This window comes from Engystomops pustulosus, chromosome 9 (assembly GCF_040894005.1).
Source record: "Engystomops pustulosus chromosome 9, aEngPut4.maternal, whole genome shotgun sequence".
Lineage (NCBI taxonomy): Eukaryota > Metazoa > Chordata > Amphibia > Anura > Leptodactylidae > Engystomops > Engystomops pustulosus.
The window spans coordinates 33,348,767-33,375,961 of record NC_092419.1 but is presented as its reverse complement, the minus strand read 5'-3'; the positions used below and the strand labels follow the sequence as shown (position 1 = coordinate 33,375,961).

Sequence of the window (27,195 nt, the reverse complement as noted above, 5' to 3'; positions counted from 1 at the left end):
ATAAGCTGTGACATCTATTGTCAGTAGGGATGTAATGATGGGTCAGTATTATCTATATAGAGGACATTGTACAGGGAGGGGGAGGAGATAAGCTGTGACATCATCTATTGTCAGTAGTGATGTAATGATGGGTCAGTGGTATCTATATAGAGGTCATTGTAGAGGGAGGGGGAGGAGATAAACTGTGACATCATCTACTGTCAGTAGTGATGTAATGATAGGTCAGTGTTATCTATATAGAGGTCATTGTAGAGGGAGGGGGAGATAAGCTGTGACATCATCTATTGTCAGTAGTGATGTAATGATGGGTCAGTGTTATCTATATAGAGGTCATTGTACAGGGAGGGGGAGGAGATAAGCTGTGACATCATCTATTGTCAGTAGTGATGTAATGATGGGTCAGTGTTATCTATATAGAGGTCATTGTACAGGGAGGGGGGAGGGGATAAGCTGTGACATCATCTAATGTCAGTAGTGATGTAATAATGGGTCAGTGTTATCTATATAGAGGTCATTGTACAGGGAGGGGGAGGAGATAAGCTGTGACATCATCTATTGTCAGTAGTGATGTAATGATGGGTCAGTGTTATCTATATAGAGGTCATTGTACAGGGAGGGGGAGGGGATAAGCTGTGACATCATGTATTGTCAGTAGTGATGTAATGATGGGACAGTGTTATCTATATAGAGGTCATTGTACAGGGAGGGGGAGGAGATAAGCTGTGACATTATCAATTGTCAGTAGTAATGTAATGATGGGTCAGTGTTATCTATATAGAGGTCATTGTACAGGGAGGGGGAGGAGATAAGCTGTGACATCATCTATTGTCAGTAGTGATGTAATGATGGGACAGTGTTATCTATATAGAGGTCATTGTACAGGGAGGAGGAGGAGATAAGCTGTGACATCATCTATTGTCAGTAGTGATGTAATGATGGGTCAGTGTTATCTATAAAGAGGTCATTGTACAGGGAGGGGGAGGAGATAAGCTGTGACATCTATTGTCAGTATTGATGTAATGATGGGTCAGTGTTATCTATATAGAGGTCATTGTACAGGGATGGGAGGAGATAAGCTGTGACATCATCTATTGTCAGTAGTGATGTAATGATGGTTCAGTATTATCTATATAGTGGTCATTGTATCAGGAGGGGGAGGAGATAAACTGCAACATTATTTTCTGTCAGTAGGTATGTAATGATGGGTCAGTATTGTTGGGGTTTACACATTCATTACATTTGTTTTTAGATGTTAATTATTTTTGTGACTAAAGGTACATTCACCCACATGTATGTCCCCCCCCCTTCCATAGAAAACAGCGCCGCCGTGGCGCAGACACGTTGAAGGATAGAGCATGCTGTGCACGGCGCGGAACAGTGCCATATATGTGTGGCACCGTACTGCCACCGGGCCACCATTGCAGTTGTGTGAATGTACCCGATCTATATGAACATCCACTAGTCTTCTTTATCTTGTTTACTTTAGTGAGGGGGCTGCTGGACATTTTATTAGTGAGGGGTGGTCACTGCTGGGCATTTCATTAGTCAAGGGGCTGTTGGACATTTTATTAGTGAGGGGAGGTTGCTGCTGCAGAATTTATTAGTAAGGGGAGGCTGCTGCTGATGCTGGACATTCATTGGTGATGGGGCTTTTGGACATTTTATTAGTGAGGGGAGGCTGCTGGACATTTCATTAGTGAGTGGAGGCAGCAGCTGGATATTTTGTTATTGAGGAGAAGCTGCTGTCGGACATTTTAATCAGTGAGGGGAGGCTGCTGCTGGAGATTTTATACGTGTGGGGAGGCCACTGCTGGGCAATTTATTAGTGAGAGGAGGATGCTGGACATTTCATTATGGTAGGGAAGCTGTTGCTGGACAATTGATTAGTGAATGGAGGCTGCAGCTGCTGGAGATTTCATTAGTGAGGGGAGTCCACTGCTGGACATTTTATTAGTGAGAGGAAGCTGCTAAACACTTCATTAATGTGGGGAGGCCGCTGCTGGACATTTCACTAGAGAGGTGGAGGCCGCTGCTGGACATTTTATTAGTGAGGGGAGGCTGCAGCTGAACATTTCATTAGTGAGGGGGCTTTTGGATATTGTATTAGTGAGGGGAGGCTGCTGCTTGACATTTAATTAGTGAAGGGAGGCTGATGCTGGACATTTCATTAGTAAGGGGAGGCTGCTGCTAGACATTTTATTAGTGAGGAGGTCTTTTAGACATTTTATTAGTGAGGGGAGGCCACTGCTGGGAATTTTATTAGTGAGAGGAGGCTGTTGGACATTTCATTGTTGTGGGGAAACTGTTGCTGGACATGTTATTAGTGAGGGGAGGCTGCAGGACATTTCATTAGTGAGTGGAGGCAGCTGCTGGAGATTTGATTAGTGAGGGAAAGCTGCTGCTGGACATTTTCTTAGCGAGGTGCGGCTGCTGCTGGACATTTTATTAGTGAGAGGAGGCTGCTAAACATTTCACTAGTGAGGTGGAGGCCACTACTGGACATTTTATTAGTGAGTTGAGGCCACTGCTGGACATTTTATTATTGAGGAGAGGCCACTGCTGGAGATTTGATTATTGAGGGGAGGCTGCTGCTGGACAAGTTATTAGTGAGCGGAGACCACTGCTGGACATGTTATTAGTGAGGGGAGGCCATTGCTGGACATGTGATTAGTGAAGGGAGGCTGCTGCTGGACATTTTATTAGTGAGGGGGATTTTGGATATTGTATTATTGAGGGGAGGCTGATGCTGTACATTTCATTAGTGAGGGGAGGCTGATCCTGGACATTTCATTAGTAAGGGAAGCTGCTGCTAGACATTTTATTAGTGAGGGGGCTTTTGCACATTTTATTAGTGAGGGGAGGCCACTGCTGGGATTTTATTAGTGAGAGGAGGCTGCTGCTGGAGATCTGATTAGTGAGGGGAAGCCGCTACTGAACATTTTATTAGTGAGAGGAGGCTGTTGCTGGACATTTTATTAGTGAAGGGAGGCTGCTGCTGGCCATTTTATTGATGAAGGAAGGCCATTGCTGGACATTTTATTAGTAAGAGGAGGCTGCTAAACATTTCATTAGTGTGGGGAAGCCACTGCTGGAAATTTCACTAGTGAGGTGGAGGCTGCTGCTGGACATTTTATTAGTGAGGGGAGGCCACTGCTGGACATGTTATTAGTAAGGGGGGGCGGCACTGCTGGACATGTTATTAGTGAGGAGAGGCTGCTGCTGAATATTTTATTAGTGAATGAAGGCCACTGCTGAAAATCTTATTAGTGAAGTGGAGGCCAGAGTTCACCTTCTTCTTCCCGATGCATGTAAGTTCATGTCTTGCGGCACAATTTAAAAGTTAAATCCCACGCCAGCTGCCCATACCCACCAACCCCCAGCACCGATTTGTGTGGCATATAAGCCAGCGCCAATGCGCCAAAATACGAATGGGTACAACACAAACCCCTTTTAAATGTGGCGCAAAGCGGACATCGTCGGAATACCCGACGAAAGTGCGTCCGCGGACCCTTAGTAAATGAGCCCCAAGTGCTGAAACTTTCTCTGCTGCAGTGAAATTACATCCGGCAGAAGGAGGGAAGAAGTGCTGAGGGAGCCGGGGGGAAATGAGGGGGGCCGACTCGTGTTGTTCACATGAAAGAGCCGGCTCTTTGCAAACAACCCATTACTAGAGGGAGGGGGATGATGTGGGGTAGAGGAAGAATGCACAATGAAGGCACACACAGGCTACAGCTGCTCCCCCTTGGGACTGACCACACACTGCTGGCAGGGAGCAGGTAATGTGTATTACACTTATATTAAATACTTAAAAGATTCAGAATGCCGACAAATGGATTTTTAAAATCACCACAGAATAGGCTATTGGAACCTGTCAGCAGCTAAAAACATTCCTGATGTGAATTTTCTAAGCAGAAAATCATTCGTGCAATATAATAGAAATTGTAAATGTCGCACAAATCCCTAGCACACAATTCTTTAGCTTCCCCATACTTGCATGATCTGGGGTCACGCTAAATATTTCCTATTCATTGTTACTCCTCTCCCGCACTAACGCAAACTACGCGGGTGCTAAATGTAAAACACATTAATTTTGCATGTTTCATGTGCAAAATTAAAAAAAAAGGTGCGACTTTTTTTTATCCCCAGCAGAGCATCTTTCTGCGATAATGCACAGTAAAATAGCGCATCGCACTACCGCAACGTGTGAACCGCGCCCTCTACACATCGCAATGACATCCGTCTTCTCCTTTTGAATCTCCCTCTCCGCCTCGCACACATTTTGCTGACGTCACGGGCATGTGATCCGTGACGTCAGCTGCTCGTAGAGGATAGGAACTAGCCGCTACCCTTCCACATCCGCTGGAGCAGTGGTTTGTACTTCCGGAGCTCCGGAGGATCCGGGACCCACCCTGAGCGGAGGAGAGGTGAGCGGTGCGGGGGACACATCCTTACATGTGGGGGTGCTCGTCATGTGCATGCTGCTCTGCCGTATCATTACCCCCCCCCCCTTCTCCCAGTCTTGGTATGGTCTCACCCTGCTCTGTGTATTACAGCTCCCAGTGGTACTGCCCTGCTCGGGGGGTGCACACATTCTAGTGCTGTATATTGCACCCCCTCTACTGTACTATCCCTCATGTACATCGTGTATATATACACATAACACCCTCCCCTCATAGATATCCCTGAATTACACAAGCCCCTCAATTCTGGGGATATTTTGGGGGTACACTCCAGTTTTATATCGATCCAGCAGACTAAAATATACATGCACACCCCTATTTTGCAGTCTGTGGTACATTCTTGGTGTCCCTCACTGATATATAGTACATGTGCATAGGGTAATACCACCTAGTAAATATGGGGGGGGGGGGCAGAGGCCACATTATAGGGACATATAAATTGCAGAACAACTGTCACCTCTCAGACTACAACAACATGGCTGCTGCAATGTGCATGTTACAGTACGGGGGCTGTAGGACATGTATGTGGTTGTAATAAGTGACTTCATAGGTGATAGGCTATGTGAAAGGAAGCTCATTGCCGTATAGCCCCAGCCTATTACATATGATGCGACATACATACTACACGCCCCTCTATACATGTACTGTACTCCACAGATGTTACTCCGATAGGTTGTCAGACAGACTGTACATCTTGTATATGAACACATGCGACAAGATGGCTTCATAGTTCTTTCACCGTCTTTTATCATGACACTTTCTGCCATAAAGGAAGCACAATATGTATTATTTTCTCAGTTGTACGTAGCAGAGGAGTATAATGCTGTCACACTACAATGAATACCTCCACTAATATGACCCCCTACACATAGGATACACTACTAATCCTACCATGTACAGGAGACTCTCTCAATGTTGTCCATACGTCTTTAGTAGTTGCCAGCACATCTTCAATCTACAGATATTGCTGCCATCTTTGACATGACACCACTACCAGTTACCTCTGCCAGCTTATGCCCCACTATTCTTCAGATATCAGTGGGTTCCACCATCTTTTCCTATACAAACACATTCACACCTGGCATTTGCGTTGCCTTTTCATCCCAAAAGCTCATCCAGGGGTCGAGTGTTGAAGTAACATTGCGTACCCATCGTATTTAATAAATGCAATGTGACCTCCACACATGATCGTTTCAAAACGCAATGCAAACACGGCCTGTATGTATGGACACCTTTCTCCTGCTCGGCCAGGGCTCGCACCTATGCACCATATGGGCATGAGCCGTGCAACATCTTGTGAGAGATAATTTGGGTATTTAGGGGTAAGAATTGGGGCTCGTTTCATCAGTTTACTATGGTGCCGTTGAAGTTTCAGTGCCTGGCATTAGTAACAGACTAGTAGGGACTCTAGGTGCACATGGCCATGTCATGTATTGGCAAAGGAAATGTCCTACATCAGACTGGTACATATACCCCTATGTATACCATGCAGAGTTTAGGCCTGAGTAAATTCAATGGACTGTGGATTTGCATTTTCCACATGAAAAAAATTCTATGGTAATTGGAGATTTGGTAAAATCCTTTCCTGTTGCCTTTACTTGTATAAATCTGCAGCTTTCCCATCCCATGTGGACTTACTAGTAGGCTCTGACTTGTTGTTGTGGTCAGGATCAATGTGCAATGACGCCACAGCTCACCCTATCTGTTTCCATTTTACTCACAGAAATTCTAAGAGCCTTTCAGAAAAGTGCCTGAAGGGAATGACCTCAGTGCTAAGACGCGGCCTAATGGCTCTTTCACAGGGGTGTAGTGAGTGTAAAATACGGAGCGTATGGAAGCTGATAAGCTCTTGCAAACCTTAGGGGCTATAGTCTCATGAAGACTTTAATTCTTGGAGACTGTGCAGTGTGGCTGTCCTATGGCCAAAATTTTACAGACTCAATCTGCCTGTACTAAGGGGATCGTATACTCCTATTCAGAGCCACCAAGGCTAGCAATCATTCCAGGAGGTAAAGTGTATACCCTCCAGAAAAGTCCCTCCAAAAAGACTCATTCCCCTGTTATACTCTATGGAGGCTGTGTGAAATTGGGCGGTCTACTCAAAGGTTTCGCTGTATATAGGAAACAGGTTCTTGTTGTCCCAATGGATTATAAATAATACAAAAAAATGACCATAAACTTGTAGTAAGTGACCTCTATAACAATCCATTATATGTATCTACAATGTGAAGAGAGTCCCCTAAATGTTTCCATTCGCTTGCCGTCCACTGGTTCTGCTCAGTCCATCGCTTCCTCTTTCTCTTTGCTGACTTTTTGCTTTGTAGGGTGATCTGTAAGATTCTGCAACTTTTCTTTTTTTTCTGACTAGCTATTTTGGTCTCTGGCTAAAGGTCAACCACACAATTTTCCCATTTTAAGCCACATATAACTGACATGGACCCATGGTAAGTGTGGGTTAAAAATCGTGGTATTTTAGCCAATATTAGGGAGGAAACTGACTCCGGGACGGTTGTCTACAAACGTGGTCCTGTCTGTCTACTCCTTAGGGCTTATTCACACAAGCTTGGACAGTATGGTGGCCACATATCGTATATGGAACATACATTGCTGCAGAAGTGGGACTCCAAGCGTCATACTTATATATGGTACAAGGAGTCCCCCATTACTGTGGGGCTACCGCACTGAACTGAAAATGGCGCAATGGTCCTACTGTGATGCAGGGACTCGTGTGTCATGTATAACTATCATGCTTCCTGTCTTTGAGAAGGTCCCGATCACTGTGATATACACCTACCAATGGAGCATTCTCATGTGAATAAGCACTTAGGGTGAGTATATGTGTGCTTAAGGAGTAAACAGAAGGAGCCACATTTGTAGATGACTGTTCTGGCGTCTGTCTGTTTACTCCTTAGTCACACACATACTCACCCTAGGGGCTTATTCACACAAGTGTGCTCCATTGGGAGCTGCATTTCACGGTGATTGGGACCTACTCGAAAGACGGAAGCATGATGGTTATACATGATACAAGGAGTCTCTGCATCCCAGTAGGACCATTGCGCCATATTGGTCATGCGGGGACTCCTTGCATCATATATAAGTATGATGCTTGCAGTCCCGCTTCTGCAGCAGTGTACGTTCCTTATGATATCTGACCACCGTACTGACCGAGCACCTTCCTGTGAATGTGGGCGCCCGCATACGTTGCATCTCGTCTACAGAAAATCTGCAGTGTAATACAGCAACAGTGTGGTGTACTAGATCTATTCAAATCCTGTACATTCACACCTGAAAATATCTGCTGCAAATACAGATTTCCTTTTCAAATTTAAGATGCCTAACCTGTTGCAGAAAGTCCTTCCCCCGCCGCCAGATTATTTTATCTGGATTCTGCAGGATCCACAACTTTTATAAAATATATATTTTGCTATCATCATAAATAACGTTTAAAGTGGCAGTGCATCATAGTCAGGCCCCAGATAGTCATGGGACCTATCACCCAGCATGTCTGAGTGACTAGCAGGGATCCGTACAAATATTGGCGTGTACATTGTCGCCGTGGTCGGCACTGCAGCTTTTGTGAGCTTTGTTCCTGAACTATTTAGGGCCGCACCCTCATGACCAACATACAGCAAATCTCTGCTCAATCTGTTTAGTGAACGCGCCTGGAAGAGAAGATCCCAGGACGGATACTTTCTCCTCGGGTGTATGAACAGCTCCATGGACCACATGGAGGATCTAATTCTGTGCTAGGAAAATTTGGGTAGGAATAAGTATTTTGGTTCAAGCTATTACATGTGTTGTGGCCTGCATGCACTTTTACGATGGGTAGGTGATAACATAGTACTATCTCTTCATTCATCCGTGGGTACCCCATATTTAAAGGACATCTACCTTCAAAATCAAACATGATAAACCAGGGACACTCATAGCTCCAGGCACCATGACTGTGGTAATCTCCTTATATTTGTTATCCATGGCCTTCTTTCTAAATTAACTTAATGGTGGTGTAAATAGAGCTCCTCCATGCTCTGGCTTCACAGGCTGTTACACTGTGAAAGAGCACTTTGCACCTCCCACAGTGTGTGACTACATTAGGCAGAGGGAGGGGGGAAGTGATGAGGAAGCGGGGGAAGATGAGAAAGTGTAACTGCCTGTGAAGCTACAGCACGGAAGGGCTCTGATAAGGCACTCGCAACCCTTCTCGGTCATCAGCATAATTTTAAAAGCTGAATTTAGAAGGGAGGAGGCCATAGAAAACAAATATAACATATAGGAATTTACCATCAAAACCAAGCCAGGGGCACTTACATATATATATGGTTTTGATGGTAAATTCCTTTAAGTTTGTGAGGCCCCCTCCAATTTGTGAATCGGAGTGCCAAAAGGTTGGCATTTTGATCAAACTGCATTAACCCCCAATACATATTTTCATATTAAAATAAATCAAATCCCCTTCCATGTTCTGCATTGGTGAAAAAATGTTTCAATAACTTATTCTCCTTCTCTTTACATGAAGTGAGCCCTGGAATCCGGAGGGACCCCACAGCTGCTCCTCTCCTGGCTCTACTTGACTGAACTTGGACAACCTCCCACCTTCTCTGCCCATCACTCCACCGCCAGAAGACACTTTTTGGTACAGGAGGATATGACCACCTTCAATCTCCATCTGGCACACTAGCGCCCTCCTTACCCCCGTTGTGACAAAGTGCATGAGCGGTTTGCCTCCATGAGGGAGTATAAGGTGGTGGTGTTGGGCAGCGGAGGGGTTGGGAAATCGGCCCTGACTGTACAGTTTGTTACGGGCACCTTCATTGAGAAGTATGACCCCACCATTGAGGATTTCTACCGCAAAGAGATTGAGGTGGACTCTTCCCCGTCTGTGCTGGAGATCCTGGACACGGCTGGCACAGAGCAGTTTGCCTCCATGAGGGATTTGTACATAAAGAATGGGCAGGGATTCATCTTGGTCTATAGCTTGGTGAACCAGCAGTCATTCCAGGTGAGTACAGAACCAGACCCAAACACCTGTGGTACACCATGTTCGATTCTCCCAACATCAACATTTAGGCCTCTTGCCCAAAAGCGAGTGCAGTCAGGAAAAATCACTCCGTGCATTGAAGGGATCTCCTGACCCAAACTTCTGATCACTGGAATAATCTGACCTAATGAGGTTATTCCTGTGATCAGAGTTTTGGGTCGGGAGAAGCCTTCAGAGCACGGAGCGATGAAGTCACTCGTGGGCAAGAGTCCTTGGAAAAGGTCTTCAATATCAGGTCAACAGGGACCTGTTTCCTGGCATACCAACAGATTGCAGGGTCCACAGCATTCTGGATGAGGGCACAGTGTTTTATACAGTTCAGAATAGTGGCCACAAATGGTACTGCGGCTCCATCCAATACAACCAAATGGACCTGTGGTCTCTACTCCGCTTTATCAAACACCTAATTGGGGTGTCAGAAGTCAGACCCTCATACCATGATATTGACAAATTATCCTAAAAAGTTTTAAAGTCTGCGGATCACTTTAATTTCTGCAGATACACAACATATTTGAACATTTTCTTTTAGGAGTTTGCCATGAAATGTGATTATACTGTAGAACCGGTGTCTGTGATTGGCGAGTTGATAATAACTTACTTTTCTGTGTTATGAAACTATGATTGTGACGTTCCCTGTAACACTGCGATCTGTGTTTGGGATTTGTATGAATCCTGATTCTGTGTAACGTCCTTGTAGTCATATGAGTCAGTGGGGAAAGTTCGTTTTGGGTTTTCTAAATTGGGGGAGAGGGGGGGGGGAATTAAGAGATATTCCCATGTCAATTACTTTAATCTTAATGGCTGCATAAGTAAATACACAGCGGGTTTGTACGTCAATATTCTTGGCATTTGGGGCATATTCCGTATGGTTCATGTCCTTTGCTCTGTTTGTGAGCATTTTCCATCGGTTGCACAACTTCTGCTTTGTATTTCCCTATTGGTCTGTCCATGTGGTTGATGGCATCTCCCTGTGTGACTGACTCGCCTCTTCTCTTTACAGTGAAGGCAATGGATCTTGGTCATCGCCTCCGTAAAATGTGGACTATATGATGACTGTAGTTCCTGGATTGAACACTGTGGTCTCCTTCCATCTTATGTGCCCTGTATAATATTAAATATTGTTGGTCTGTAGTCCTGATAGGAGTGCAGGGGATCCTATCCTCATACAGTTATGTCCATTCTACGATCAGAGATACAGCTTTCATATGGTCCCTATTTTTGTGATGAGCGCCCAACACTTTGCCCTCCAAAACGACTCTATGACGATGCACTAGATGCAGCAGAATCCATAGGTGGTAGTAGGGTTTTCCATTGTGGGAATGTGTTTGCTATGGAAAGAGTAATCTCTAGATCTCTTTGGGGGAGAAACAAAATTTGGGTGCATAATGTTCCACTTTCTGTAGCAATTTCATGTAAAATTTTCCTTAAAGGTAACCTGTCACCACCAAAGTCATAGTCCCTCGGGTATGAAATGACCTTTCTAGAATTCCCTACTATGTGAAATCTGACTCTTTTTACCTATAACAAAAAATCTCCCCCAGAAACAGTCAAATATGACTCTTCTCGGCTCATTTTCACATGAGATGATTGAAGTTTAGTGAGTGCAGGGGGGAGCATAACTACAGAAGCCCCCATCTTCTGTTCTATAGCACCTAGAAACAATTGTCATATTAAAGATCTGTATCTGTATCTTTCAGATCACAGAAAGCTTATGGATTTGTGAGCTACAGTATCAGTGAGCTCCAGATCCTGCCTATTTTTCAACTGCCTGTAATGTAAAGTTCTGTAGCTCACAAAACCATGAGCCTAATGGCATCTTAGAGATGAGATTCTTATCTTTCATATTACATGTGTTTGCAGGTGCTATGGAACAAAAGATAGGGGCTTCTGTATGACACTTGCCTTGAAGGCACTAAACGACTCATCTCGTGTGAAAATTAAAGGAGAAGGGTCATGTTTGTTTGACTTTGGATATTTTTTATTTTTTTTACAGTTATACATCACATTCTCCATAGAGAAACATGACGCATGGCACCATATTATGGGGAAAGATAGGACATGTCACCATACTGCTCCGTACTGCTCCGTACGGCACTGTACATTGCCAGCCTATGGGGGACGTGTATAAGACGGCCGTATATACATTCCCCAACGGCCGTGTGAATGAGACCTTAGATGGGGAATAGAACTTGATCAAACTCCTTTATGGGAGGAGGGGTCCACCTCTTTCCTTGCTGATATAACAATGAATACCTGGTCAATACATTGTCTGTTCCTAGATTCTGGGTCTCCCCTTGTTACATTTGACAGAACAATGATAATGATATCGTGAGCGTCATAAATTGTTCATGCCTGTGGTTACAGCAGTTTGTGTTCTGGAGCGGCCTCGTAAACCTTTCATTTCCTTAATTTGTTGGGTTTGGCTGTGACGCCTGTGACGCTCAACCTACAACCTTCAAACAGATAAAATGCACATAGACGCTTGAGGAACGAGAGGCCTTTGTAGTTAAGGAGGATCGTAGTGAGAAGATCTCCGCGAGAGGGGAATGTTTCCCTTTAGCTTTGTGCAAAAACTCAAGCTGCCAAATTATTTCTGAAATTATGGATATTGCCAACCTAGATGAACCTAAAATACAATAAGTTGTACTTATAGGGGTGGTGATTGCAGAAGGGAAGTGAAAGGAACCCCCATTCTCAAGATGGATTAGGGGATCCAGCTTTTGCAGGTCAAGTGATCACACAGATAACTTCAAGCTAATCTGTCAGCAGGTTTGACTACTCAAAGCTCCAGATAGTGTTAGATACTAGTCCTGGTGACCTGTCTTGACATACCTTATGTCTGTGTGTGTGTGTGTGGTGTTGATATCATTTATATTCCAGGATTGTAGCTGGACTTTAACTCTGGTGTGAGATCTCTTCACTGTACTTCTGCACAACCCCCCTGCCCTGCTGGAGCAGCTTCTGTTTGAATACTACAGCAGGTGCTCAAGGGGTGGAGCTCTGTAGTAGTTATTTAGGTGGGGGGGCTGAGCAGCGTTACAGTGAAAAGCTCTTGCACACCAGTTCACCGAATCCAGCTCCAATGCTGGAATTTGAATGCATTTTTCACAGTCCTGGTGCTACTAAACGGCACACACAAAAGTATGATTATACAATGCCAATACCTAACACTATAGACTTATGTGGTCAAAACCAATTACAAATTCCCTTTTAAAATTAGGAGAATACCCCTTTTAGGAAACTCTGTTACGACACCATCCTGAACCAGGATTTTCTTGAACGGTGGTAGGATCACCATAAATCCCTATACCCTGAAGTTGTGGTTGTTTGTTTTGTAAGAACGTTGATCTTGTATAACTTATGAACTGACCTTTTTTTGGGGTTTTTCTCCAGGATATAAAGCCGATGCGGGACCAAATAGTCAGAGTCAAGAGATATGAAAAAGTCCCTCTTATTTTAGTTGGGAACAAAGTTGACCTGGAATCTGAGCGAGAAGTCATGTCTACAGAAGGCCGCTCGCTGGCTCAGGAGTGGGGCTGCCCGTTTATGGAGACCTCTGCCAAGAGCAAGACAATGGTGGACGAACTGTTTGCAGAGATCGTCAGGCAAATGAACTATGCGTCTCTGCCTGAGAAACAGGATCAGTGTTGTACAACGTGCACTGTTCAATGAGAAACTCAGAGGGACCTCACACATGGCCATAAAGAGCAGGTTGGTATAGAGGCTCATCCTTGGCCTGCATCCAGCAGGAGATGTATGTAAGTTCTCACCAATGGCCAAAAATTATAACCCCTTTTTGATGGGATTTCCTGGCCAAGACTCATTGATGACCTATCTGTGAAAGTGCAAAACGGTGGGGCCTGCAGTACAGCGGCTACACTACAGAGGCTGTTTTCTGCTAGCGGCTCTGTCCATAGTGAGAAATGGGTAAACCTCGATTAACGACCATCATTTGTAGATTGACCATTTCACTATGTTTATTCCGTAATGAGCTTTCCTTATCTGTATGCAGATCCTACTATTTTAATGAACCGATTTCATTAAATTTCGTTGGGTGCTCAGATGTCCTCCGACTCTTTAGAAGCGTGCTTGTATTTTAATTGGCATTTTATGTAATTATACCTAGTGTCTGAGATCGGGAAATTAGATTGTGAGCCCACGTTGGGGGGACAAGGATTGATGGGAGTCTTTGTACATCGCTGTGGAATATATTGGCATTACTTGAGGTGCTAGAAATTGAGATGTTAGTTGCTGGGCGATGTTACTTTGTTAGGTCCAGTAAATGGGTAATCTTGTCCAGTTTGCAAATACTTGAGCTTTAGGCAGATTCATCTTATATCATAAGGTCTTGGTTCACAATTGGTGTAGATTTTCTTTGTGTAAAGCTACATTCAGATGACCGTTGGGGGACGTATAAATGGCCGCCGTATATACTTACCCCATAGGCTGGCAATGGGAACACGGAGTGGTATGGTGCAGCACACATGCAACACCGTTCAGTTCCGTACCTGTGGCAAATATGAGGCATGTCCTATCTTTCCCCGTAATACGGCGCTGTGTGCCATGTATCTCCATGGAGAGGGTCGGGGCCGAGCAGCGCTCACCCCTTCCTCCTCTCCCGTACACGTTTGTCAGAATGTAGCCTAAATGAGATTTTATATCAGATATTTATCTGGACTTGTCTTAGTTTGGAGACCTGTGGAGATAAAATGTTGCTGGACCAGAGGTATAAGTAGCAGGAGATGCTCCTGGTAACCATCTGGTCCACACATCTTTGGGTTACTCTTGAGTTGAGGTCAACTCCAGAAGAATAAAGTGATTCTGCTCTTATATGTGTAGCTCTACGAGTAGGATGTTGCTGTTGTATGTTTCCATAACTCGCATTATTTACAGTATAAAGTAGCTACTCCTGCAGTGCTCAAGTTCCATTCAAGATGAAGAAGCAGAGACATTGTTCTTCAGGCCTGACAGTGAGTACCTACCACTGATGTTACCTTTTATGGCATATCATGTGCCCTTTGTAGACTTCCAATAAGGATAAAGGGGACTAGTCTTTGGAGAACAAGGCCAGCTAACCATCTTTTGGGGGATGTGGTTGGGCAAGTCTAATTCAGTGTGGGGCAAGAAGAACAGATACTTGGTGGATCGGCCACTTCTTCAGGTGTTACGTTCGCCACTGTCTTCGTGGTAAAACTATACACGTTTGCCTAACCGAATGTGTGTAGACAAGTCTGGGAAAAATAGATGTTGACCAATGGCTTATTCAATGCAAAAGGTCCTTTTAGTAGGTGCTCTCCATATACTGAACTGGTGATAGGGTTTTCTAACATAGACCACCCATTTAAGAAAGTCTTAGGACTGATAATTTAATAGCATTGCTATGAAAATTAGATTTGGGGAGGAATGAGCAGCCTGTTGACTTACTGTCACTTCCAGGTCTTTTCTTTGCAACAAGAAAACATTCTGCCTTTCCAACATGTCCTACTTCTCTTACCTAATCTCTATTTTAAGCCAACCGTAAAGCTCAGTCCATTATAAGTCCTCTTCCAGCTAGAACTTTAGATCCTTACGTCAACACTCCCGGTCAACTTAGCCAAAAATTCATATCACTATGGAGAGCAACAACTTAACCCTGCCAGGAAGATTAAAGCTGCCTATAGACATTAGATGGTTGTTTGTACTCAACAGGGGGCACTTGGCTTATAACTCCTGACTCCCCCTTACACATGCACAACAAGCCCGACTATTATCTTGCTTGATTTCTCCATACACGAGCATAGTTAAGCGTGCACATGTTCTAAATAGAAAGTAGAATAGTAAACCTCCAATATTGGAAGAAACGCAATAACCCGATTCTTCTGGCACTCAACATCACCTGTCAGGGTAGAGTTGGTAGTTGGTAGAGAGGTGGTTGCTTGGTTTGTCTGATGTTAACCTGGTGTTTATGGTCAGCATTACCTTCTAGTACAAATAGCTTTATGGTTACACCAGTAACTATGATGTCTACTAATAGACTAGTTTTAAGGTTAAGGTTTTATGGTGACATAGCCGGAGCGACCCAGACTAATTAGCATAATTTTTAGAACTCTATATTGCCATGATCACGGTGCATAGAGTTATAATTAAAGAAGTCCTGAGGATCCTCGTTCCTCAAGGAACGTCATGGTAGGACACCTCTAACATTAGTAAAACTGATTGCTAGATGTCCTTTAAGGTTCACTACAAACTTTGTTTTGATTGGGTTGACTGTCTTCTAATTTGTTAGCGGCTTGTAAGAGCACATGACAGATATGTCAATATCACACAAAGAATGAAAGGCGTGGATCTGGTTTTCGCCCAGTTTCTAAAAGCGTCATGACTGTCGTATAACCAGTTTCTCAGTAACCTGCCCCGAGCTGCTCTTGTTACCTGTGGTGGTGTTATATGTAATTATTGATGTTAGTATGTGATGATCACCTACTTTTATCTGAAGGGACCTGTGATTTATGGAACAGACAATATCTTGCTTGTCTAGTGGTGGCCACACACTAAGAATTTTACATGTTTATTACCTTGTATTTATGGTTTGTTTGTGAATGTTGATATTTTGGAAAACTGTGCTATCAAGTGACTCCACAAGTTGTAGATTAGTATGTGGCGTAAACTGTGGCACGGTTTTGGTGTCCTTCGATGGGTAATGTAGATGAAATGTCTGCATCCCAACCTTGATGAAATCCATATTTTGGTGGCATCTATCGCTCTTAATTTACCATACCCAGGTATGATTGAATCTCGCATTTTAAAGGTCTCCCATCGACATTGTCCTCTTTTTGTATCCTTATGAGGATGGATGATATTGGTGGGTGAGCCATATTCTGCCTCTATAACCTAGGCCAGCGTTGGCGAACCTATGGCACGCGTGCCAGAGAGGGCACGCAGAGCCCTCACTGCTGGCACGCGCCCCATCCTCCCAACCACTGCCATCTGCGGACAACCACTGTCCACACCTGGTTGTCATGACTGTTAGCAGTATCGGAGCTGCGCTCCAGCGCACAGAACGGTAAGCGTCCCAGCGCTGGCAGCGTAATGATGTCAATATTTTTTATTCAGGACATCCACTGGGCATAATAGATAAGCAGGAAGGCTGATTTCCTGCCCGCTCCTGCCCCTCCCCTAAAACTCCGCCCGCAACCGTCCCGAAACTCGCGGCACAAACTGCGCCCGCTACCACAAGGTTTTGGGTTGCAGTTTGGGCACTCGGTCTCTAAAAGGTTCGCCATCACTGACCTAGGCTAACCCTGGTTGCCTGAGGCCGTAATGGTGCCCCTACACAGTAGACATTTGATAAAATTGGACAGCTTCAACCATAAGAACTGGTTTGCAGATAAAATTTAATAATGGATAATTGTTTGGCAAACCAATAACTTTCCCTCGTAGACACCTGATGGGTTAAATTAGTTCTATTGGTTTTGCAGGAATCATTGCCAGTTGAATTGAAAACTGGCTAAAGGATCGTATCCAGAGAGTTGTGGTCAATGATTCCTACTCGGAATGGTCACCAGTTATGAGTGGTGTACCTCAGGGTTCTGTGCTTGGCCCACTACTATTTAATATATTTATTAATGATACAGAGGTAGAAATGAATAGCACTGTGTCTATTTTTGTAGATGACACCAAGCTGTGTAGTGTAATACAGTCTATGGAGGATGGGAGTAGTGGTACAAGCTGTGTAGTGTAATACAGTCTATGGAGGATGGGAGTAGTGGTACAAGCTGTGTAGTGTAATACAGTCTATGGAGGATGGGAGTAGTGGTACAAGCTGTGTAGTGTAATACAGTCTATGGAGGATGGGAGTAGTACAAACTGTGTAGTGTAATACAGTCTATGGGGGATGGGAGTAGTACAAACTGTGTAGTGTAATACAGTCTATGTGGGATGGGAGTAGTACAAACTGTGTAGTGTAATACAGTCTATGTGGGATGGGAGTAGTACAAACTGTGTAGTGTAATACAGTCTATGGGGGATGGGAGTAGTACAAACTGTGTAGTGTAATACAGTCTATGGGGGATGGGAGTAGTGGTACAAGCTGTGTAGTGTAATACAGTCTATGGGGGATGTTCATTGGCTGCAGGTGACTTGGACAAATTGAAGGTTTGGTCATCCACTTGGCAAATGAGGTTCAATGTGGATAAATGTAAGGTTATGCACCTGGGGGCCAATAATCCAAAGGCAAAATATGTCCTTGGGGGGAGTAAATCTGGGAGAGTCCCTTGTTGAGAAGGACCTGAGGGTACTAGTAGATCATAAATTGAATAACAGCATGGAATGTCAATCAGCTGCCTCTAAAGCCAGTAAGATCTTGTCATGTTACAGAAGTGTTAGACTCTCGTGATAGGGATGTAATATTACCACTGTACAAGGCATTGGTTCGGCCTCACCTGGAATATTCTGTGCAGTTCTGGGCACCGGTCCATAAAAAGGATGCCCTGGACCTGGAGAGGGTTCAACGTAGAGCCACAAAAATGATAAGGGGTATGAAGGGTCTCGTTTATGAGGAAAGATTAAAACAACTAGGGCTTTTTTTACTATGTGAACTACCAATCTGTTGGAATAGCCTGCCTCAGGCGCTGGTCACAGCAGGGACAGCAGAGAGCTTCAAGAAGGGTCTAGATGCCTTCTTACATCTGAATAACATTGATGGTTATGTGATATAGAATTGTTTCCCGTCAAACGATCCCTTCCCTTCCTTGGTTGAACTTGATGGACCATGATAGATAGCAATTGGTCAAGCATTCCAATCTACTAACCGTCCAACCTAGAGTGGAAATTCTGGACATTTACATAGCATTCTGAAGTATGGAGCTCCCCTCAACTATGATTAGACGTACTCCAGTCCATGGGACATCTACGTCGATTAACCATATAAGCCAGAATGTTTCTATATTTTGTTGATGGGCCTTACACTGGCTCCAATCATCATTAGGATAAGAGTTGGGGGTCAACTTCAGTTCTTATGGCAAGGATATGTCCTTCACCTGATGTTACGGAGTTGTTGGCCACAATGCTGAAAAATGTATCTGGTTACCTACAAAACGTTCACCCGATGATCTTTCAGTGGATATTCGACCAACTGATGGACTCTCCATTTTATCTTTTTTCTCTTTCTTTCCACAGATAACTCAGAGGAGATTTGCACAGCTTCGGCTTTGAAGACTTTACAGCCCAGGTTGCAGTTCTGAGCCTTGATAAACCTGTCTGCACAACAGCACATCTGCCATACTTGTCAACGACCACTCAGAGACGGTGCCCCGCCCGCCATCAGCAGCTGTTCTTAGCACGTTTACCATAAGTTAAAAGAAAATCTTTTTCCTTCTCCTTTTTTCTAGTCTCCTAAGTTCCTATTCACGGCTAATATGCAACAGTTCAGTCTTGTGTTTTTTTTTTTTTTTTTTTTAAATTTTTAATCGGTATAGTTAATAATTTTTTGGAAACCGTGTATTTATTGAATACTTAACCTCAGTATTACCTACTTAATGCCTTTTTTTTTTTTTAAAAAGACGGTTTTAACAGAGGATAACTTTGAGCCTTAATCGAATGGTTAATTATCTTGCGTTACCTCGAGTTTGCTCTTAACCCCTTCAGGGTCGGCTGTGAGATGGCCAGAAGCTTTCGCTGCCTGCCGCCCCTCTTGCGTTCATTCTCTTCCGTTTTGTTTTTTCTCCCGGTTAAGGCTTGTAAATGCTTTTTTGAGATTATGTTTACGATTTTTACGGTATCATTTGAAGCTGCTTGAAACTACATTGGACCTTTCCACCCCTCATGAGGTCTAGACTTTTTTGGAAGCTTTGGAGGTGGATGAACAAAGTCTTTGATGCGTCCTGTATTCTATTGGCAGATGATTTTTTTAACATAGTGTTGAATCCCCCGTAACCTTATGAAATCTGGAAACTGCCCTTACTTTGGGAAAGTAGTGGTTGGGGCTTGTGTGGGCCCATTGTGGGAACCCATGGTTAGGACTCAAACGTATCCTGTGTATTTATATCAAATTTTCTCCCTTCAAATGTTGATAATCTGCCCATTATTTTATAAAAAAATTTTTAATTTAATTTTTTTTAGAGATAATTTAGTAGTTACGGGTTGTTAACTTCCTGCGTGTCTCTAATATTAATTACCCAAGCTTCAGGCAACTTTTTTCCGTCTTCCCACCTGTGCACATACAGATCTAATACAAAATAAAATTATTTTATGTTTTCTAGTTCATTATAGTTGTGTTTTTGAATACACTTCTTATTAAAACTTTTTTTTTTTTTTTTAATCGTATTCACACTTGTTGTTTTCTGCTGTCATTCACCCATTCTTTACCATTGTCATGTGACCACATTTCCCTCCACAGATTAGCCAAATGTGCTTTATATAGCCAAAGTCTTTCATGGTATATATGCCCCCCTCCCCCATTCCTCCCATACCGGACATGCTTGAACAGTAAAACATAAATTGACGATGCATTAACTTTTACAATTTACAGCTTCCATCCATTGCTTGTGGGGTTGAATTTTTTTTTTATTTTTTTTCTGGGCATTTACTATTTTATTTTTTATTTTTATTTTTTCCCCCCACCAGAATTGTTTCATTATTGTCAAAGTTTTTGTGAAAAGGATACAGGGCAGTTTTATATAAGCTCACTGTAACATTACGACAATATCACCAGTCACATAACAGCTATGCTGGATATAATTCTTGCTGTCAAATATAAAGAAAAGTACAAATGAGCTCCTGCCGCTGTATTTAAAGGGGATGGCCCTCCCTCTCAGATTCTGATATTTAAAGGACCTCTATCGCCAGATCAAGGACTGTAAACCAAGCACACTGACATACTGGTACAGGATCTGCTGTTCTTTTAGATTCTTATTCCCTTGTTTTTAAGAAATAAAGGGCTTTAAAAATTATGCAAATGAGTCTGAGGGGCTCCAGGCTCCATTTAACTCCTATGAAAACGTGGAGCCCCTCAGACTCATTTGCATAATTTTAAGTTTTTGTTTGTTTTTTTTTTTTTCCCCCATAAAAACCAGGACATAAGAAGCTAAAAGTGCCTCCCACTTCCTGTTCTTTAGTTCACATACAGGAAATACTCAGCCAATCAGTGGTATCGGCAGTGACGCAAATCAAAAAATATGTTATACAGTAAAATTTGTTATTGTTTCCGTATACCATTACTTGTTTTATTCTCTAACTTTTGTTAATTTTATTTTTCTTCTAACGATCCCTAATTTGTACAACATTTGGCCATTTCCCGTGTTTATTATTGTATTATAGTCCTATTTTAATGGATCTGGGCTACAAAAGGATGAAATGGGCATCTGTGTAAAAAAAAATGTTTTTTTTTTTTTTGTTTTTTTTTAATTTACCTTGTATGAGTTACAAAATATTTAAAATCCAACTCCCCTTTGAGTTTTATAAAAGGGTAGAGAAACTCAATGTGCCACATATGTCACAGTATTACATAAACGTGCCACAAGCACAGTCACAGAGGTTTTCAGGATTTATATATAATCTTTTTGGATTTTTTTTTTATCTTGTAAAATTCTCATAACTGCAGACTTGCCCGCTTTTTAAGAAGTAATTTTTAAGAAATTTTAAAGCGAAGATTTGTTTTTGCCCAAATGGATATACTGACTAATGAGCTATCTAGAATAAAGCATTGATGACCCCCAAAAGCGGTACGTTATATATATACCTTTTTGAAACTTACAGAAAATATAACCAGTTTTTGGTATACTTGATTTATTGCCTATATTATGCTGTAGGAGGGGCAGTGTTTAGCAGGGGTTGTCTGTGCTAAGGAAATATTTTTGTTGAGTTAATCCATTGTTAACTGTAACTTTTTATAATGTCAGCCGCTCCAGTAATATAGAAGGGGCGAGCTCTTTGCACCACATTCTGATTAGAATGATAAAAAATTGGAACATGAAAATTATTCAAATCTGTTATGAATAATTTGACAAATGGGTGTAACCCGTGAGAGATGTTTTCTTACACAGCCTTACACTGTTCAGTTTGTGCAACCAGAATCGGACTGTGTAGAGACTGTATGTTTACTGCAGTTGTCAAATTACTATTGTGCACTGAACAGCTCTTCCCTATGACGCTCTTGTGTTTTTAAAAAGTAATAAAACCTTTGAAGCAAAGTTTTAATTTAGAAATGAATAGAACATTAAAAGCTCCTCTGCTCCTTTTTTTCTGCCATTGTTCCTGTAGTGAGCAGTGTTTTGGAAAGCATTCAGTGGTTCATCAACCAGATAAGGAGACTTATCAGCTTTGTAAGATTAGAATATCCAGTGACTGTAAAGAGTTAAGTCATTAGGAACTTTATCCGGTTCCTTTTATCTTTCAGCTGCCAGTGGATACAGAAAGATGATCTACACAATCTTCCTAAAGGACACTTGTAAGGGCAATTTGGGACACTAAACCACCCACAGGTCATTACCACTGGTTGCCAATTGGCCAGTCTCTCTGTGCCCACTACTAACATAAAAACCCTCTATACTTACCTAGTTCTGAAGCTCCTGCAGCCTCTCCCATACACCCCTGCACAATGACGCAGGTTTGTACAGCTCCAGCTTCATTGAATCAGTGCACAGGCACAGGGAGCACCAGAGATGGGTCCAGTGCACCTCATCGGACCCACCTCTAAGTGAGTATAAAGGTTTTTCTTCCTTTTGCAAGAACAGTTAAAGGGCGATTTGGGACACTAAACCTGCGGTCCATAAGGACCTAAGGGGGTTTAGTATCCCAAATCACCCTGACGGGTCCTTTTTAAATGAGGGGGAAAAAGAACACTTTTGTACACTTTATAAACAAAATCTGTCCCAAAGTTTACTATTATCATCTGAACTATTGGTTTTATACGTATTTTGAAAGTTTAGTTCCGCTTTAAGCGTAGGAATCTTAGCGTACTGTTATTTCAAATATGGCTCATGTATGTTATCAGAGGAAAATTCCTCCTGTTATCAGTCTTCTCCAGCCTGCTACGCTGCTTAGCCAACTGCTTAGATCTGTCTTCAGTAAGGAGGAGCATGCGGACCCAGAGGTCTTGTAGCCATTGGCTGTAAAATAAAACTCCCCATTGCTTCATTTACTTCTACTTTGCTGCTAAAGCCTCATGGAATATTTCTATAAAACTGCTGGATTTCTACTAAAAGCTTTCTGTTCTCTGATTTAGGTTGTTTCTGTTTACTTTTTAGGCCTCTCTCACATAGACGTTGTGGAGACAAAAGCTAATTTGCAGCCGGATATATGTCCCTATAGATGCTTTTGGCACCAGGCCAGGGTCCGGTGAACGGGAAAAGATGGCGCATGCTCTATCATGTCCTGTGTTTACGACCGGCACCATGCCTCACTGTGCAGAGGGGAGGGGTGAGAAGTGCTTAGCCCGGGGGCGGGCATACGTCTGTGTGAAAGAGGCCTTAGTTGGCTACGACGGGTTCTCCTCCTCCCTATATTGACACATAAGCTGAAGACAAATCTGAGCAGTTACACAGGCCACGAGCAAGGCATTACTTCTCTGGTAAAATTGCAATGTTACTTATATATTCACCTGTTTTGTTTTGTTTGTTTTGTTTTTTCTAAATTACCTTCAAATAATGTTTTTTTTTTTTTTTTTTTTTTGTTGTTTTTCTTTTATTATTTCTACCATTGTCAATTAAGGAAATGTGTTGATCTGCATCAGTCCATTTTCCTACTACAAAAGTCACTATTTGTCAAAAATCGGAACAGATAATACCGGTAGTCAAAATTTCCTTAGAATTTTCTATTTATTTTTATTTTTTTGCTCTGGTATCGGTTTCTGTCGAGGAAGAATGGAAAGTAGACGGCTTGTCAATCCTATTGGTGCTTGAAGGAGGTGCCTTCTCTGCAAGCACAATTTTATTTTATTGGCCATTTTTGTAATTCACATGGAGCCTGCACTTTATGACTTGAAATGGTTTTTATTCTAAATTGATATACACTTTATTTGTATTTTTTCCCCCATTTTTTTTTTATCTCCTCGTTGGTTGAGAAACTAATTTTTCATTCTTTCATCTCTGGCGTAAAAACTAAAAAAAAAAACAATTTTTTTCTTCTTTCTATGGCTTATATATAATCAACAAGCTATCAAGTAATGTTGGATAGGATTTTTTTTTTTGTTTTGGTTTTTTTTATTACATTCAGGAAATAATGGTTCTGTCAGCACATTGGATCGGACGTTTGGACAAAGTCTTCAAGCTTCCCGATCGACTTGCATGTTAATGTTGCGATTACAAGCTGAAAAATAATTTTCTGCAGCAGAGGTCTAAACTGTGACGGCGCATTACAGAGCAAAACTACTTGACCAAGGCTCAGACTAGGACATTGTGTTGTATCTCTTGTCGATCAGGTAGTAAACGTAATGCAAAATGAAGGTATCCGAGAAATGTAGTCGGCTTTGGAAAAATCTGAGGAATACTCCGTTTTGGCATTTTGTAAAACAACCCAAACATTCACCCGTTTGTAAATTTATTTTTTTTATATATATGAAATAAATATGTATTAATGACATTAATGTGTGTGATTGCAATATTTTTTTTATTCCTTGGTATTACTGTAGTGTCTGGGGTGGGGTCTTCTGCAGTACCATTGTGTGCCCTCTATTATTAACCTCTTGACGCTCAGCGTCCGATATATCGGACGCTGAGCTCAGTGACTTAGCGCTCAGCGTCCGATATATCGGACGCTGAGCCGATGCCGGTTCAGCTCAAGATTTGAGCCGAACCGGCATCGGGAAACACGGGGTTCCGGCTGTGACTGATAGCCGGCACCCCAGTGTAACACCCGCGATCGGAGTTGTCTCTGATCGCGGGTGATTAACCCGTTAAATGCCGCGGTCATCGCGACCGCGGCATCTAACATGCATCTGGGGTGTCTTTCCCCCACGATCGGGCACCGATCATTGCTACGGTATCACTGGGGTCCGATCTGGACCCCAGTGTTACCTGCAGGAACTGCCGGTAAGATGGCGTCTGTGACGTCATCTTACTGGCAGAGTGCCACCCTATGCAAGTGCATAGGCTGACACTGATAATATTCTGCAATACATAAGTATTGCAGGGTATTATTATGAACAAGCAATCAGATGATTGCTTGTTCATTTCCCATGGTGGAAAAAGTAAAAAAAAAAATTATTCAATAAAAAAATAAATAAAGTAATAAATCACCAAAAATGCCCAAAAGCCCCAAAACATATAAAGAGACATATAACTAAAAAAAAAAAGTCTAAATCCTAACACAAACCCCACATATATAGTATCACCGCGTCCGTAACAACCCGTAGAATAAAAGTAAATAATTATTGAACCCGCACGATGAACGCCGTAAAAGAAAACTGTTATAAACCCTCCAAAAATTATGATTTTTACCTATTCAATCCCACAAAAAATGCTATAAAAAGTGATCAAAAAAACATATGTACTCTAGAATGATACTGGTGCAAAGTACAACGTGTCCTGCAAAAAACAAGCCATCAACCAGCTCCGTAGCCAAAAACGTAACAAAGTTATGCCACTTGGAAGATGGCAATACAAAAATGATCGATTTTTCCCCACAATAGGGTTTTATTTTACAAATTTAGTAAAACGCAAGAAAATATATTCGTGTCTGGTATCCCCCGTTATCGTATCGACCCATAGAATGAAGATAATATGATTATTAGTCTATACGGTGAACACCACAAAAAAAAAAAGTAAAAAAACCAGTAGAGAATTGATGCTTTTCTACTCCTGCTCTCAAAAAGAAGTTCCTAAATTTTCAACAATAGGTGATACCAACCCCAAAATGGTAACATTGGAAAAAGCATCTCATCCCGCAAAAAAAATGCCGTCACATGGCCCCAATAACGAAAAACCGAAAATTTTATAGCCTTCAAAAGGGGCCAATGAGGAAACTAAAATCCTGGCAGCTGCAGGGTGCTCCTTCCCTTCTGCGCCTCACTGTGTGCCCATAAAACAAGTCACGACCACATGTGGGGGGTCTCTGCACTCGGGAGAAATTGTAGAACAAATTGTATGGTGGGTTTTGTATTTTTATCTTTTGGAAATGTGTAAATTTTAGGGCTAAATGAACGTATAACCGGCACAATTTGACTATTCTAAATTTCGCCTCCAATTACTATGAAGATCTCAAGGGGTTAACAATCTTCGTAAAATCTGTTTCTGATAGCTTGAGGGGTGCAGATTTGAAATTGGGTTGGTTATATGGGGGGTTTTGATGCTAAATATGTAAATTTTCATTCAAAACTGTATTTATCCCCAAAATAGTCAATTCTGAAAATCCGGAAAAGCGCTATTCGATTTGTAAGCCGCGTGACATCAAAATAAATTATCCAGACATTTCAAAAATGGTGAAAATGTAAAGTAGACATATGGGAAATGTTATTCAGCAATTTATTTAGGTGGTAAATCTATCTGCCTGAAAACGCAATGATTTCAAATTTCAAAAATGGCAAATTTTTCAGAAAATTTATCATATTTTCTTTTTTTTTTGTAAATAAACGCAAAACTTATCAGCCACAATTTACCACTAAAATGAAGTACAACATGTGGGTAAAAAACAATCTCAGAATCGTTTTGATAAGTAACAGTGTTCAAAAGTTATAACCATATAAAGCGACGCAAGTCAGAATCCAAAAAATGGAACTGAGCCTTAAGCTGTAAAATGGCTGCGTCCTTAAGGGGTTAATTGCAGGGGGTCTTTGTTACTGTATTATTTATTTCCTGGTCCAGGGTGTACAATGGTTATTGTCTAAATGCAGTATTTGTATTCTGAGGTGGTATTTGGTGCTGTACTTTCATATTTATAACTTCTGGGGGGCAATTTGTGTTATCTTGAGTAGTGTGACCTTGCGACCCCCGGACAAAGGTCGTCCACTCCTGTTCAATACAAGTCCCTGCAGGTATATTTCCACTCCACTTTTTACAGTGGGCATTCAAAAGAAAAAAAAATGCCAGGTAAAAACTTAACCATTAATTATTTCCTATGCTGCCCCTCATAATTATTTCCTCTGCTACCCCTCGTAATTAATTATTTCCTATTCTGCCCCTTGTAATTAATTATTTCCTATTCTGCCCCTTGTAATTAATTATTTCCTATTCTGCCCCTTGTAATTAATTATTTCCTAAGCTGCCCCTCATAACTAGCTATTGGTCCCCAGTCACCACAATCTTTTTACTGCCCTTTAATAAAAAAATAAAAACCCTGTACTCACCTAAGTCTTCTATCTTCTTGCCGCGTCCGGGAAGGAAGGGGTGCGCGGCAGCGTGATGACGTCATCGCGCAGCCTAGTTCATGGAGCGATGTGCGCCGGGGTTGTATTCCGGCCACATCGCTCCAGTAATAGTGCTCGAGCGGCCGTATCGAGCACTATACAGTGACGGGCAGGAGCTTCCTGTCCAGACGGACGGAGGCTCCTGCCCGACTGTTGCAGGCCGCGAGGGCTCGGCGCTGCCGCGCAAAGTGTCGGGGGCCGGATCGAAACGGGCCGTAGTTTGGGGAACCCTGCTCTACACCTAGAGGAGAGGAGGTTCTACCATAACCATAGACGGGGGGCATCGTCTACACCTAGAGGAGAGGTGGCTCTACCATCACCATAGACAGGGGGCATCCTCTACACCTAGAGGAGAGGAGGTTCTACCATCACCATAGACA

At 42.5% G+C, this 27,195-nt stretch overlaps 1 protein-coding gene and 1 long non-coding RNA gene across 2 annotated transcripts in view; one reads left to right on the top strand and one right to left on the bottom strand.

The window, feature by feature from the left end:
* Nucleotides 1-4,299, bottom strand: part of LOC140076403 (uncharacterized) — a 30,496-nt gene extending 26,197 nt beyond the window's left edge. Inside the window, exon 1 of the long non-coding RNA XR_011849595.1 lies at nucleotides 4,196-4,299. This is a non-coding gene — a long non-coding RNA (uncharacterized lncRNA). The remainder of the gene's footprint in view (nucleotides 1-4,195) is intronic.
* Nucleotides 4,273-18,792, top strand: RAP2C (RAP2C, member of RAS oncogene family). The gene is made up of 4 exons (XM_072122932.1): nucleotides 4,273-4,424; nucleotides 8,980-9,462; nucleotides 12,895-13,212; nucleotides 18,655-18,792. The coding sequence occupies exons 2-3, from the start codon at nucleotides 9,190-9,192 to the stop codon at nucleotides 13,171-13,173; spliced, it is 552 nt and encodes a 183-aa protein (XP_071979033.1). The 5' UTR covers nucleotides 4,273-4,424; nucleotides 8,980-9,189; the 3' UTR covers nucleotides 13,174-13,212; nucleotides 18,655-18,792.
* Nucleotides 18,793-27,195: the final 8,403 nt, after the last annotated feature.